Source organism: Argiope bruennichi, chromosome 6 (genome assembly GCF_947563725.1).
Source record: "Argiope bruennichi chromosome 6, qqArgBrue1.1, whole genome shotgun sequence".
NCBI lineage: Eukaryota > Metazoa > Arthropoda > Arachnida > Araneae > Araneidae > Argiope > Argiope bruennichi.
This window is the reverse complement of record NC_079156.1, coordinates 34,911,984-34,927,614: the sequence shown is the minus strand read 5'-3', so window position 1 is coordinate 34,927,614 and position 15,631 is coordinate 34,911,984. Positions and strand designations below refer to the sequence as shown.

The following is a 15,631-nucleotide window of genomic DNA, read 5'->3' as shown; positions in this document are numbered from 1 at the left end:
CTTCAAGAATATTCTTTGTCCCATCATGGGAGAAAATGTAAAAGAATACCAGAGGAAAGAGTTTAAGCGAGTGTTTGAGGGAATTTCCTCTTTTAGAGTGTTGTCCTTTGAACATTTTGTGTTGTTGCAGTCTTTGAATAATGATTTGCTGCTTATGTATTTTTGATTTTCGCAAATGCTATCGTTGTGTGCTTTTCTGTTATGTTTTACTCCCCGTGCTTCGTGTTTTACTGTGAAAGAACGTGTCCTTATCCTTTACCGAATGTGCAGCATTTTTCACAGGACATCTAACTGAAGAATTTCTTTAATGCTATTTGTTATTTGCATAATATACTATTATTTGAGAAACAGAGATATGTTTATCTCTTAAATGGTTTATATCGAGGGTCAACAGTTAATGCCTATTTTGCCGTTTTATTGCAGTTTAATGTGATAATACAAAGGTTCATTCTTTTAAGGAGCGGGTTCTAGGCTTTGGATGCCACAGAAATAGCACTTATTTTTACTTTGAAATTGCTTAATATTATTTTTCCTTTATTGTCTTTACATGTGTCATCTAAAGGTTTTAAATAGTTAACTTGATCTCAGAGGTAATTGTAATTTCTGTTGTGGTTAAGTGTTAATCACTTCGTTCATGTTTTCGTTAAACATTAATGTGCTATTCAGATATTTTTATTAAAAACAATGTATTTATTCATATGCTCCGTGATCTGCTGTTTTATAAATTAATCTGATAACAAAGACATATCTCCAAATGATACATAACTATGTCTTTTCTGAGTTGCAAAAACAATAAATTGATTTCTTTTGTGTGAACTATCTTTTCTGCTTTTAACTCGCATACACTAAATATTGGGTTTCAAGAGATGATCACAAATGAAAAATACTTATTGATTATTTGAAGGTTTAATAGAAAACTTTAGATTAGTAACATCTCTTGAGAAACACAACATTAAGTGAAGTCATTTTCCAATTGCTTCAATTGCACTCTCCGAATTTCACGATGATTCAGATGGTACCATTCATCATCTACACCGACAGACCCCGATGCAACGTTTCCTGATGGATGCATCATTTCTTAATGGTAGCCTCTTTGACGATGGATAGGTCAGTAGGGAATTGCAAACCTAATGTGGTATATTTCAATGCAAGATCCAAAAGTAAAAGTCTAAGAGATTTTAACTTGTGGGAATAGATGGAAGTTTGGATCATGATGTCCTTGCCATAGATCGAAATGAATGACTTTGAAGATCTTATTGTGGAAATGTGCGTGTGGGAGTCACAATAAAGAATTGAGCGATGTTACATGAATCTCTTTGCTCAAGTTATCGAATACCTTATATTTCTTGTTATACTTTTATTACCCGTAATGGTATACTATACACAAATGTCTACTAAGTACAAAATATGAATACAATAAGAGGATTGTATTCAGATTTTGTATATAGTAGACAATATTTCACAAGACTATAAATTAAATATGTTACATTAAATTTGAAAATATATTATTCATTTATAAAATTTATATAGTAAATTGTATCATTTCTCTTAAATAACTGTGTATTCTTTTAATCGTTTTAAGATTTGTTGGTTACAATTTTAATAGTACAAATATATAATTTCAAAGCAGCGTATTTATCATGCTCAAAATCATATTTTCAACATATGATAAAGCAGCGTATTTATCATATGCTATTTCACGTTTTCAAAGCAGCGTAAATCATCGTATAACTTTCCTTCTCTTTATTGTATTTATTGTCAGTATCAAGTGAATATAATTTCATTATTTAAGTGATAACAAAATCACCTTATATTATATGTGACCTTATCTGATAACTTATTTTCTTTAACAATTTTACTATTCATTTCCCCAGGAAAAAATATTTTACTGGTCGGTAAGTTATACTTTGGAATAATTTTTTAAATAGCAAAGATTTTTTTTTTATCTAAGTTATATGCATATAAGACGTTTTTGAACATTGATTACCAGTTTGAGTGAAATGTAGAAAAATTTCTCAATATTTTTTCGTATGATTATTTTTGAAATATTTATTTTAGCATGCTTTGCTATATTTCAGTTAAAGAATGCATGCACTTCCATTAAAATTCATCTATAACTGAATATCATTTCTTTGCAAATTCTATACGGACATAGCAAGGCATGCTTGAATTGTAAGAGAACTATAGTTTTAAAATAATAACATTTTATTAAATAATACAGAAATTCTATTCGAACAAGCCATGACATTCTTGAATTTCAAGAGAAACATTGTTTGAAAATAACAGCGCTTTATTAACTAATACGGAGATTTATACGATCAAGACATGACATTTTTAAATTGTAAGGGAAACATCGTTTGAAAATAATAACGTTTTATTAAATAATGCGGAAATTCTATACGAACAAGCCATGACATTCTTGAATTGTAAGAGAAGCATATCGTTTGAAAATAATAAAGTTTTATAAAGTAATACGGAAATTTTTTGGTAATATTAAACATTTAAAAGTAAATATTCCAATATAGAAAACAATTTTTTAAAGATGTTTATTTTAAAGGAACTATTCATAAAGTTGTAGAGATGAATTTAACTTAAAGTTTGCGAGTAGATTTTCGATTTCCGAACTTAAATGACGAACAGATTTGTTCGTAAAAATAGAAAACGAACTTTTATTTTTAATGTGTTGCTCATTAATTAAAAAAAATCAATTTCATTTGCAACACATGACAATTTTCATGTGTTGCTCATTTCAAACAGTTGATCTATGTTTGCTAAATGTATGTTGAGAATCTAAATGGCTGTATTATAAAAGCTTTTGAAGTGGTAATGAAAGATTTTCATTTTCTGCATACAAAGAGACTTAATTGAATTAAATTACTTCTCTTTAAGTCAGACTTAAGTCTTTCATCTTGCACTTTATTCGCTTAGAATTAATTATGGAAACTCAATAAACAAGGTTAAATAATTAAATGTATTATGTATACAAATCCGATCTGCTTTTAATCTGTATTTAAGTTTTAATTAGTTTCTGTTGTAGAATACACTTGGAGTTTTTTCCCCCTTCAATTATTCTGCTGTTAATCGAATAATGAAACTATTTCCGTTTTAGAGGCGAATGTATAACTTAACCCGAGTTACTTAATACAGAATTCAAGAAATAACTTAAACGCTGTGTTCCTTTAAAAATTGTAGCTATTAATATTTTATTTATCCATTTATATTTTATTTATTTATACAATTATTTGGTTAATAATTTGTTTTGTGAAATGAGTAAACATTGTGTATACTTTTTTTAGATCTTCACATTGATAAATTTCAACATTAAACCTACTTTTCTTCATCATGATTGTGCAGGAATTATATATATGTGTGCGTTCGAAACTGAGAATAGTTCATTTCACGAAAAAAAAAAAAACTCTACTCTCTAAAGAAGTATTTCTTAGGGTCCTTCAGAAGAGCATAGAAATGAGATATTTAAGATATTAATCCTTTGCACTGGAATGGAGACTCTCACTCACTATTCAAGACGGTGCATTATTTTGAAGTTTTATTTATTTATTTTTGATTGTTAAAAATACTTGCAGAGTAGTAAAAAGAATGCAAATTAAACGGGAGAATCCAATTGTGTTCTTTCATAATTAAAGTAATAAATACATTTAACTGCGAGTCAGACTTAAAATCCTTTTATAAACGAATTTTTCGGAGAAAATTGTGCATTTAAATAAAAAAATTTGTTTACAAATACGATAGATGCAAAAAATACAATATAACTACTGTGTAAAAATACAATATAACTTAGTAACCACTGTGCAGATGTGAAGCTTTTACTTGGTGTTTAAGGCCAAAAGGCTAATTAATTGTCTTGTTTAAAATAAAGGCTGAGCTTAAATCCATAATTTTTATCTGAAATTCAAGATTTTATTTGACACGTTTCGGATGATCAATTTTGGTCAAATATGCGCCGTTTTACTCTATAATTGCAGCCATTTTAAAGATAGCTTCATAATGCCTCTTCCATAGAAGTCTTGGTCCCTATTGGCGAAAAACTCTAGTAATCGATTTTCACATTTTTATCTTGATTCCGCTTTCTTATCACTAAGAATGTTTTGCAATGCAAGGAAAACATAATAGCTTGGTGCCAGGTGTGGACTATATGGTAGATGCATCAAAATTTCCCAACCAAGCTTCCGTAGTCTGGCAAGTTACTATAGATTTGCGCATCCTGATGACATTGTCCGGGTGGAGCACAAAAACCTCTTCTGTTACCAATTCTGGCCGTTTGTAGTCAATCGCTAGCTTCAAACGGTCCAGTTGTTGACAGTAGAGATCCGGATTTATGTGTTTGGGCTTATGAAAACAATTCATAATAAATTATTTCTTTCCAGTGCCACCAAATGCACTGCAGAACTTTCCTAGACGTTAGTTCTGGTTTGGTCACCGTTTGAGCTGCTCCAGCGCGTTTTGGCTACGATCGTTTTCGCACAATGTTGTCGCATGCGACTCATTTCTCATCCCCAGCGACCATCCGTTTAAGGAATGGGTTGATTTCATTCCATTTGGCCAAGACTTCGCAGATGGTAATTCGATTTATCATGTTCATCATCACCTTTAACATCAAAAATGCCTCAACGGAATCGATGGAAAAACTGCAAAATGACCGAATTTTCTCTTTGTTGGCTTCCATTTTTAACGCCCTGTGACTCGCAACTGAATAGAGCAAACAAATAAAAAACAGCAAAAGATTTCTTTAGTGCAAAATGTCACCTTTCCAACCAACATAAATATAAAATTGTTTGTTCTACACTTTACGAGATATCGACCACTACAACCATCTATCTAAAAAAAAAGGTTGGATTTTTTTCCCCAAGATAATATTTAACATTAGAAAAAAGTCTTTAGGCAAAAAGCAACTATTGTAAATTTATAAATCAAATCAAATCATTTTACCCGGTTCAATCAAATACTCGCTACTGCTGGTTGATTTCATCGAGTTAATTTTTTTTTTATTGGTGTGGCATGAAAATTTGTAGAATGGAGCCCCGTTTTGAGTGTTTTATTCTTAATCTACTTTAGTTCAAAATTGTGAAATATGTGCTGAAATTATAGTTTTTGTACATTGCGAAAACGATGTAATCTTGAAAATCTAGATCTAAATCGGATATTCTTAGGATTTCACTAAGAAATGCCTTTCAGTTTAGTCCATAGACCAAACTCAAATCTGCTTAATTCGTAATAAAAGCTTTTAACAGGCATTAACAAACTTGAGTCTAAAATATCTCTTAATTCCGGATGTTCTATTAGTGTATTATATCACGTTAATCTAGAGAATAAGGGAAATGTAACGCTTTAATGGCCGCAAAATCATTTCCATTTGTTCCGTTCCCATCATATTACATTCCGATTAACTAATTATTACACTAACTAATCTAATCAAAATAGCACGATAGCATTCTGTTAATGCATTTTATACTTATATCCAGTTTTTCTGATGATTTATTCGCTTCTATCTATTTTACATGACGTCATTCTGGATTGAAACACTTTTATGTCTAATAATTTTAATATAAATATGAACATTTATAAAATATTATAATAATCTTAATTTAATAATATTAATTATTTAATTTTACAAGATTAATATTATTATAATCATTATACAACATATCATAATAAATAACATCTTTTTATTTTATAAAGTGGTTATGAGTTGAAGTAAGATTATAAATTGAACTAGACGATTTTTAACTTTTTTAATGTTGAACGACGATATATCGTTGCTTAAGCAATGAATCTTTACTTAAAAATATTGAAATAAATTGTTATTAATATATTCTTTTGTTATTTGCAGACCCTCCTTTATTGCAGACATGATTTTTTTGTTTTTGAGGTTTTTATCAAATTACTCAACCTTCAAATTGGTTCGATAATTTTTTCACAGATATGATAATTTTGATTGAAACTAAAAGTATTAACAATTGCATATAAATTTCCTTATTTTAAAATCCTGTCATTGAACTTTTTACTTTACTTTTTACTTTTTTTTATTTTAATCCTATAAAGTTAACATCGTTCCATTCTTGCACTGAATTTATTCTCGTTGCTTAAGTTTGAACTTAATTTCTGTTATTTATTGATAGAATTATTAAATATCATCAATATCTTTCTAAAATTCAATGTCGTATATGTTCCCCATCCTTCTTAAAACCTAGATTTAGCCCCCGTGTGATTTTTCTTTTCGTGAATTTGAAGAAATGTCTGTGGGATAAACGTTCTCCATCGTCAGAGAAAAATGGTAAAAGTTAATGATTATTAAAGTCTTGCTAAAAAATGGCATGTGTTTCAAAACTGGGAAAAAAGTGGGGAATATGCATCACATATAACAAAAAATATTTAGGGAAAGTCTATGAAAATTTGAATATAATTAAGAATAATTTATTTTATTAAATTATGATTATTCTTTAGTTAATAGGTCACGCATATATGTAATAATATCTTTTAATCAGATTTAAATCCTAATTATTTTCCAATTTTTTATCTTAATTTTGTCTATATTAAATTCATACTAAAATGATCTTTTATTTCCTGATCCGATTTCCACATTTTTATTTAATTCTTTATAAAACTGTTGACTTTAGCATTTTCTCATGCTCTAAGTGAAGGGTTAAAAATCCCTGATGTTTACAACATTCTTTTAAAGACACTTTAGATTTATTTTTCTACCCACTTCTTTTTTTACGTGGCAAAGAAATTGTATCAAAATCTCATAGTAAAACCACTGAAGGGAAACAAATTTTGTCCTTCTGTACGTGTATTGCGATGTAAACAGACGTCAGTTTAATCATCTCATTTTGTACATAAAAGGCCCCCCCCCATAGTTATATAAATTGACGTTTTAAGATTTTAATATATATATATTATTAAACTGACGTCCAACTGATATATATTCAGATTTAAAAATAAGAATTCAGATGATGTTTCTCAAGTTATGTTAACTTTATTAAAACAAAGTTAAAAGCAATTATGTCAAAAAATCTGACATTTTATGAAATAATTCGTTAATTAATAAAAATTAATTGGTTTTATTAATGGCTATAAGAAATGCGATTTTTTTTATCAACGATAAAAAATTTCAATTTATGATCTTATATAAAATATGTCAGTTCTATGTAGAAATATACAAGTCGAGAGTAACACAGCCACAAATTTTACGTACATGTCTTCCACTATATTTAACTTTAATAATGATGAGCAGTTTTAATCTCTTCGAGATTATTAGTCTAAAAATTGAAACGCCGAACAGTAGGTCAGAAGTTTACGCACTAATAACGAGCAGGGGCAGCGTTGGCAAAAGTAAACACTCATTAACAAGCGTGAAGACTTATTGAGTCCAGACGGTTTTGTACTTGTTCATTAATTAGGAAGTTCTACCAGTCGAAGTTATTGGCCGATGCACGGCCTAGAGGAATTTTTGATGAAACTTCACTTAAATGAAAGAATTATTAGACCCTATTTTAGATGAATGAATGCACTGAATACGTTCAAATATCTGTTTTGTGATAAAGTAAATTTTATATAATTTTTTTGTTTATGCTCGCAATGTACGTATAAAAATTTAGAATATCACACTAAAGTGGAAATAACATCTAAAAAAAACTGTTTGACTTTAATTTTACATATAAAAGAAATATATATTAATGAATAACAAATTGATTTTAATTTTCAATGCTCATTTATTGCAATTTGTATGGCTGTAGACTTTTAAGTATAAAATCTCGTCAGAGTGGCTGGGCCTTTACAGCCTGGAATTCCAATTCAACCAAATATTATTGTGTATTAATTGTATCTGAAGTCACTGGTGAAACGTCAATTCATTGCAGTAATATGACGGTTTCGAGGATGAAGTTGAGGGGAGGGTGATCAGGAGTTCTCTTCGACTGATGTAGTTCGAAATTACTAAATTCTTTACAAAGCGGCATTACTGTTAATTTTGTAATGAAATATTTTTTAATGTTTAATGCTGAACATTTAATGCTTTTTTTACCTTTTATAAGGCCTTGGGAAGTATGCTTCCCACCAAATTTATCAATCTTTGTATGAAATTTTGTAGGTTGGCATAAGTTCTGACAAATGTTTTTAGAAAGACTGAAACTTAGATGCTTTAGTTCTTTATCCCACACAAAATGATGCATCTTGGTTTGTCACTTAATTATTAATTAACCAAATTAATTAATTAAATTAAATTTATTTAATAAGCAAAATGAATACCTTTTTTTTATTCTAATTTCAAGCCTAAAAATATTTTAAAATATTATGACTAGAAAAATATGGCCCTTTAAAGGTTAAAATGATTTTAAACACTTTTGACTTGAAATCATTGTGACTTCAGTTTACTAAATCATACATACCATACTTTAATACATATGATATTAAATTATACATAACTATCTGTCATAAAGTTCTTATATTTAATATTTCTAAAAAGGATTTTAGTCACTTTTGACTGGAAATCATTGTGCTTTTAGTCTATTAAACTATGTGTATAATGCATTAATACATATGATATAAATTTTATATATTTATCTGTCATAAAGTTCTTATATTTAATATTTTTAAAAAGGATTTTAGTCACTTTTGACTGGAAATCATTGTGCTTTTAGTCTATTAAACTATGTGTATAATGCATTAATACATATGATATAAATTTTATATATTTATCTGTCATAAATTTCTTATATTTAATATTTTTAAAAAGGATTTTAGTCACTTTTGACTGGAAATCATTGTGCTTTTAGTCTATTAAACTATGTGTATAATGCATTAATACATATGATATAAATTTTATATATTTATCTGTCATAAATTTCTTATATAAATTTTACGCTTCAAGGATAGATGATTCAAAATTATCAAATTTACTTCAGATACATTTTTATATATAATTTATGTGCAATTTAAATAGCAACAACCATTTATTTTCCTATTGGAACTAATATAACTAATGCTATGATAAACGCGTGCTATGATAAACGTTATCTACCAGGAATAATCATCAGAATCGAACAAAATGAGAGTAAATAATATACATATTTGGAGGATTAGATGCATTTTACAACGATAGAGCAAGATGGAAATGCAAACACAAAAAGGAAAGCGAATTGATATTTCTACCAGCCAATCTTCCGAAAGCAGTTACAGTTAAATTATTACTCTGATGGGAATATATTTTTATCTCTGTGGTGTCATTAATATACTTATGTCTGTATATATTTCGCTAATATAACTATTGAGGGAAATGCAATAGTCCTTATGAATTATAAAAGCAAATCGCTATCATTTAATGCTAACTATTTGAACATATATGGAAAGGTAATTTATATTATTTATTACCTCTGGTGATGTCGATATGGTATAAAAGTACATTTATAAGGGCGTTTACAACAGTTTATTAGTCTTTTCCTTTAAATGTCCTAATAAAGTAGTAGAAAGAATTACATTTTTCTGTAAAGCTTTATTTTAAAAAGCAAGTTCATTTTTAATATTAAGCTTAAATGCAAATGCAGACTTTTAAATTTAATGCCAAGACAATTTTAAATTTTAATGCGTATGCAAACTTTATTTTTGAGAAAAAAATGCTAAAAATTATTTGTTTATAATTCTATTTCAACGCTACAGTGCATCTCGTAACAAGTTGTTTACATGTATTTTTCCACTTGTAAGATTCACATGACTGTTCCAAAGAGAAACAGTGAGTATTTGGAAATTCATTTCTATTTGCTTTTTGATTTATAGAGAAGACTGTTATATTCCAATAGCGGTACAAAATTAGACTTAAACATGAAACTTGGAAAAATACTAAGATGTCTGTTATATGAATATTTCTATCTTTAAAAATATCAAAATATTATTTTTGTATTGTAGAAAAATATATATTGGTAGAAAAGGACTTTTATTTTAATGTCATAGTTATTATAATGTGAGTTGTGACACTGGAATATTGTTTAATTCATAAAACATCCATTTAGCGCATTTTAATTTTTTTTTTTTTTTTTTTTAATTTCACGAAAAAATAAGTTAAGAATTTCAAAATTTTTCTCAATTATATGCGGTTATTCAAGACACATGAATTATTTTTGAAAAAAAAAAGGAATAAAACGTCATTCTAGTGTAAATACAAGGACTTTTTGCTAAAAACAGTATTTTATTTGATGAAAAAATCTTAGTAACACATTGGTAACCATGACAACTGCCCTGAGGAAATTCTTAAACTATTTGAAAAACGAAGTAAATATAGAAGTACATATCAATAATTGTTTTATGATAACAATATTTTTAAGATTATACTGCTTAATACAAATAAAGCATAATTTTTTGTCTTACAGATCTCCTGCATAAAATGTATTTTCACATGATAAAAAATAGAAATCGGCAAATACCTATTTATAAAAATATTTTATCAAGTTATCCATTTTATAAAACTCGAGTATCTTAAATCTCAGAAAGAATAACAAAAGAACTCCAAAATCAATCTTTATGTATTCTTCTTATCGATAAGCACTCTAAAACTTTCTCAATGTCCTCCAAAACTTATTGTCTGCAACCTTTTTTAACTCTCCTACAAGTCTGTGCATTTTGTCCTCGATGATCAAAACAAATAAAAAAAAATTCATCCATCCAATAAACGTGCAGAAAAAAGAATCTGGAATCCACTTATCCAAAAGGGAGTCTTTGTCCTGCCCCCAAAATTACGCTCCGCCATTCGTTCGTTTTCAATGTGGGTGAATCTTGAGTATTCAGAGCAGAAGGTCTTGAGCTCATAAAATCGAGGCCACGAGGGTTAAAGCCGCTTAAGATGAGACTTTTCTTCGAGAATCCGTGAATAGGATGCTCTTGCACAAATTGAAAAATATTAGTCTTGAGTTTTATTCCCCAAGAAAAACATTCAAGAGTGTAATGGAAGATTTTTTGGAAGCATGACTGTATGCAGTCGTAAATTTGATTGCTGTTTCGATGGATTAAATAAAATGGTTTATTATTTTTTTGGAAGTTGTATAATGTTCAAATATTTTCTATCTACTTTCTGGTGTAAGAAGTATTACAAAGAGAAAGTATTGAAATCGTCAAAGGAAGTCACACCCGAGAATTTGCGTTTCAGATTTCCAAGAGATTGAAGGACACATTTTTGGAATTATGTCTATCTGTGGATGTGATAATTAAAATGTTCTTTGAGCTAAGCGGATGAAATTTGCATTAATTTTATGAATTTCTAACGCATTTTTAGCACTATCCGTTCTATATACGGTTGCGAGACAGAATTCAATTGAAGATGTTTACTATTAATAAAAAAGAATGAGTTTATTGGTAATTTTCAGATCATACCATTTAACCTCATCGCCCAAACTTGGTAGGCCGCAGTGGCCTGGTGGTAAGGTCTCGGCTTGTGAACCGTAGAGTTTCAGGTTCGAAACCCGATTCCAACGAAGAACCGTCGTGTGACGTCTGTTGCACGTTAAATCCGTCATGCGAAGCGTCCTCCCGCTGGTGTGGTGTGAAGAGGGGGGTTCCAGCTCAGGTGTCGTCCTCGTCATCTGACTGCGGTTCAAAATGACGAGGTCCGCCCCAATGTAGCCCTAGTGTTGCTTTACAACGGGACGTTAATATAACTGAACTAAACTAAACTGAACCCCCAAACTGGGTTCACATGTATCTTGTAGATTGGCAATATATATTTCAAAGTTATTTTAAAATTAAATTAAATTTTAAATTAAATTTTTGTGTTTCTCTTAATAGCTTACCACAATATATTGTGCTGTAATGATTTTAAAAAAATATTTTTAGTATAAAAATATTAGGTTTTTATTGATGGCAATTTAAATGCCATATTTTATTTTTCTAAATTTTTTCAATTTAAAAACATAATTTTTTAATCAATTTTTAACAATAAATCTCATAGTTTAACTAAAAATTCAAATTTTGTCAATTTAGATTCACGTTTTGTTTCATCCGTCAAATCTTTAATCACTTGATTTTCTTCTATTATAGAAAGCTAAAGAAGAACAATACCGTTTAATATTTGATAATTTAATGGTAAATAAAAATAGAAATATTTCGAAAGTTAGATTATCAAGGCAGTTACATTTCTTATGGCATTGCAATATCATAAAATTTGACTCTAGTACGCTGGTATATACACTCAATAAACAGAATAAATTTAAGGGTAGTAAAGAACACAATTTTGATATCTGTTACAATATGGTCCTTAAAAGTAATGTAATTCCTTGGGAGGGGATGTACATGAATATCAGTTTTTACATAATAGATTTAATTAGAAGAGTATGGCGAACAGGTTGATGAGAGAAATTAAATTTCAGATAAAATTAATCAATTTACCCTCTCTTGGTCTGCATTTCTGCATGCATATAAACGCGATAACAAAAAAGCATAGCGGCTATAATAAATAAAATTTGCTATACGATCTTATTACATATGTAATTTCGTTTTCAATGGATTGAAAAAAAAACTCCAAAATGCATAATCGGTTTTATTTATTGTGTTATGAAGTTAACAATTCTTGTATGTGGGACAGTAAAAATAAAAATTTGAGCACTCGTGATGTTCACGATATTACTCTAGTTAGTTAGCTATATTAACGTCCGGTTTACAGCAACACTAGGGCTATTTTGGAACGGACCTCGTAATTTTGAACTTCGGTCAGATGACAAGGACGATACCTGAGCTGGCACCCCCCTCACCACACCAACGGGATGACGTTTGGCCCTGACGGATTTATCGTGCAACAGACCCCCTTACACGACGGTTCTTCGGTGGAATGGAGTCTCGAACCTGAAACCCTACGGCTCACAAGCCGAGATCTTACCACCAGGCCACCACGGCCCAAGAGCTTACTCTAAGGTTTTATGCGGGAATAACGGCCTTTATTAGGAAGTATTTGGGAATGTTTTGGAGAGATGACTTCTCCTGGTTAATTAGAAAAACTAGGTAGGACTGTCGGTTAACTAAGTTGAATTGTAAAGGAGGGACAAATTAATTTTAGCGGGGAAAAAAAGGTTAATTAATTACAAAAGCGATTCGTAATTTGAAAAAGAAAATTCAGTATTAATGTTGGAAACATAATTTTTGACTAGATATTTGCTTTAATTTCATAAAGCTCTTTCTAAAATAATCGTTAATTTCTATAAGAATGCTTTTGCATGCCACGTAAGCATATTTTTTAAATTCTTGGTCAACGATTGGATTTAAATTCGGAATATTTCAAGTGTGATATTCCTTATGAAAAGTAAATAAGTTTATCCATTTATATATTTTATATAGATATTTTTAAATAATTACTATTCCTTTTCTATTCATTTTGCTTAGGATTTCAATTTCTTTTCTATAATTTTTATTTACTGCAGAGTTAGAAGTTTTAAATAAATAGACAATTCTAACAAAATTCCAGAGAATAATCTCTCTGAGATTATTACTAAGCATATGCCATTTAGATCTAAGCTGATGGTGGGTTTCACAAGGTGGGTAGGACACACCCAACATAAGTGAAGGGGCATAAATCTCTAGATTTATCAGGCTTAGAATATGCCGATCCTTTGATCCATGTACACTAAGCCTCAAGATTTTTTCCATAATGGGTTTTATTCTTCTCATCTTTGAATAAAGTTTTTTTTCTGAAGAAGTAGTTGTGTTCGACGCATAAAATTGAGATTTTACTTTTCTTTATCGTTCTGTTGCGACACTGAATTCGGAAATGTTATAATGAAAGAAAAGTTTCAATGGAAATTATTTATTAATAATAATGTGTGATTACTATATATATAATTGATACGAATTCATAGAGGTAAAAATACGATTATGTTTGACTCAAGTCTTTAAAAATCTCTTCGTTTCCCCCTATTAATTAGTAATATGTTACCTACTAAGTGAATCCTTTATTCATTTAAGAACAATTACTTGCTAAGTAATCGGATACATTGTAATGCTATTACTTTATTCAACCGTCCGGAGGTTAAGAACCTTGAAGTCAAAAACTCCGTTGAACTTCTCTCAAATCGGAACATTATCTCTAAAAGAATCCCAAATAGACTTACTGTTTCTACAGAAGTCAAATCTATATAACTACATTTCGTCGAAGAATAATATAAGTATTTTCATATTTATACTGTTTTATTGCATTGTTTGTTCCCTCTAAGTTTGAATAACAATATAATTATCATTTTCAAATATATACTGTTTTATTGCATTGTTTTTTCTCTAAATTTTCATCTTAACCTCAGTAGAGGTGTTGCTTTTTATGCTGAAAATCATTTGCTAACATTTGAAATATGTATTTATATACATATGTATAAGGCTATGTTAATAAATATATATAATTTGCTATATTTTTGCTTATTTGAATTACGCAATATTTTGCAGTCTTGACTTCAAAAGTGTATGCAGTATATCAATGTTAAAAGATATACGGAATTTCTCTCTTAATTTATATCTTTCGGATACATTCGTTTTAAAGCAAAATTACATGAAAAATTTAATAATCACAATTTTATAAATTGCAAAAAATTTGTAATCTGCACTTTATAAATCAGGAAATGTGAAAATATGACATAGGGGTTTTATCCATATCATATCTGTATAATTATATTGATTGTATAGTTAAAGATTGCTATATTACGAATCAGAAGAAAGTTAGATTCAAAGAATTGTGCTTTATAGATATATTTTAAACACTATCTTAAAAACAAAGATTTTCTGAAGTTTAATTTTTCTCCCAGGTGTCTATTTCCGCAATACTAGGCGAAAATCTGACGGAAGTGGTTCCTAAATGCCGTACCGAGCGCGGCTTTGGTCTCAATTTCGAAGACTACAAGTTGGATACATGCGCTCGTTGTTATGTCTATCTACCGTCGTTTGCTTTTGTAAGCCCAGAGAGGAAATTAAGGTAAGAATATGGCTACCAAATCATGTGCAAAATGTCTTATTTTTAAGGTTACGAACAGTGTAATTACGATCAAATTCGCTAATTTTGAAATGTCCGTGTCCTTTTTTTTATAGCTTGTGAATAGAATTGTTTAATAATATCAGAAAGCAAAAACATTATTAAAAAATTGGATGGTAAAATATAATTTTAATAGTTAATTATTATTACTAGATATTGCGCTAAAATTCATTTTCAAAAGAGAATAGTTCAAGTAGTATATGTAAAATTTTTCTATGAAAAAAAAAATGATCTCAAATGATAAGAAATAATCATAAAGAACTTCTTTATTAGTGTTTTGATTATTGTTATATTAGTAGTTTATTTATGGGATAGATTATTAAATGTTAGTTTTATCTAATAATCTAAATTGTTTTTTCCAACAATCAATCTCATTTCCAAAACTATTTAGTAAATAAAAGACTCTATATTGGCGTAGAAAAGCTTTGTTGCTGTAAAATAATTAAAATTAAATCTAACACTTCGAAGTTCAAAAATTGCTCATTTTAATTATTAGTTTACTGTAGGTATTAAATAAAAAAAAATAATGTTAATAGTATAATCTCGGAATTTCTGCTCTCTCGCTTCTATTTAAAGTTCCGTAATATATAGGGTACAGAATACACATAAGCGAGTGTTAATTTTTTT

General features: G+C 28.9%; 1 protein-coding gene across 3 annotated transcripts in view; it reads left to right on the top strand.

Moving 5' to 3' along the window:
* Positions 1-15,631, top strand: part of LOC129972865 (calcitonin gene-related peptide type 1 receptor-like) — a 275,995-nt gene that overhangs the window by 81,946 nt on the left and 178,418 nt on the right. For all 3 annotated transcript variants that reach the window (XM_056087165.1, XM_056087164.1, XM_056087166.1), the window contains exon 2: positions 14,781-14,947. In XM_056087165.1, coding sequence (XP_055943140.1) covers positions 14,781-14,947 — 167 coding nt within the window. The remainder of the gene's footprint in view (positions 1-14,780; positions 14,948-15,631) is intronic.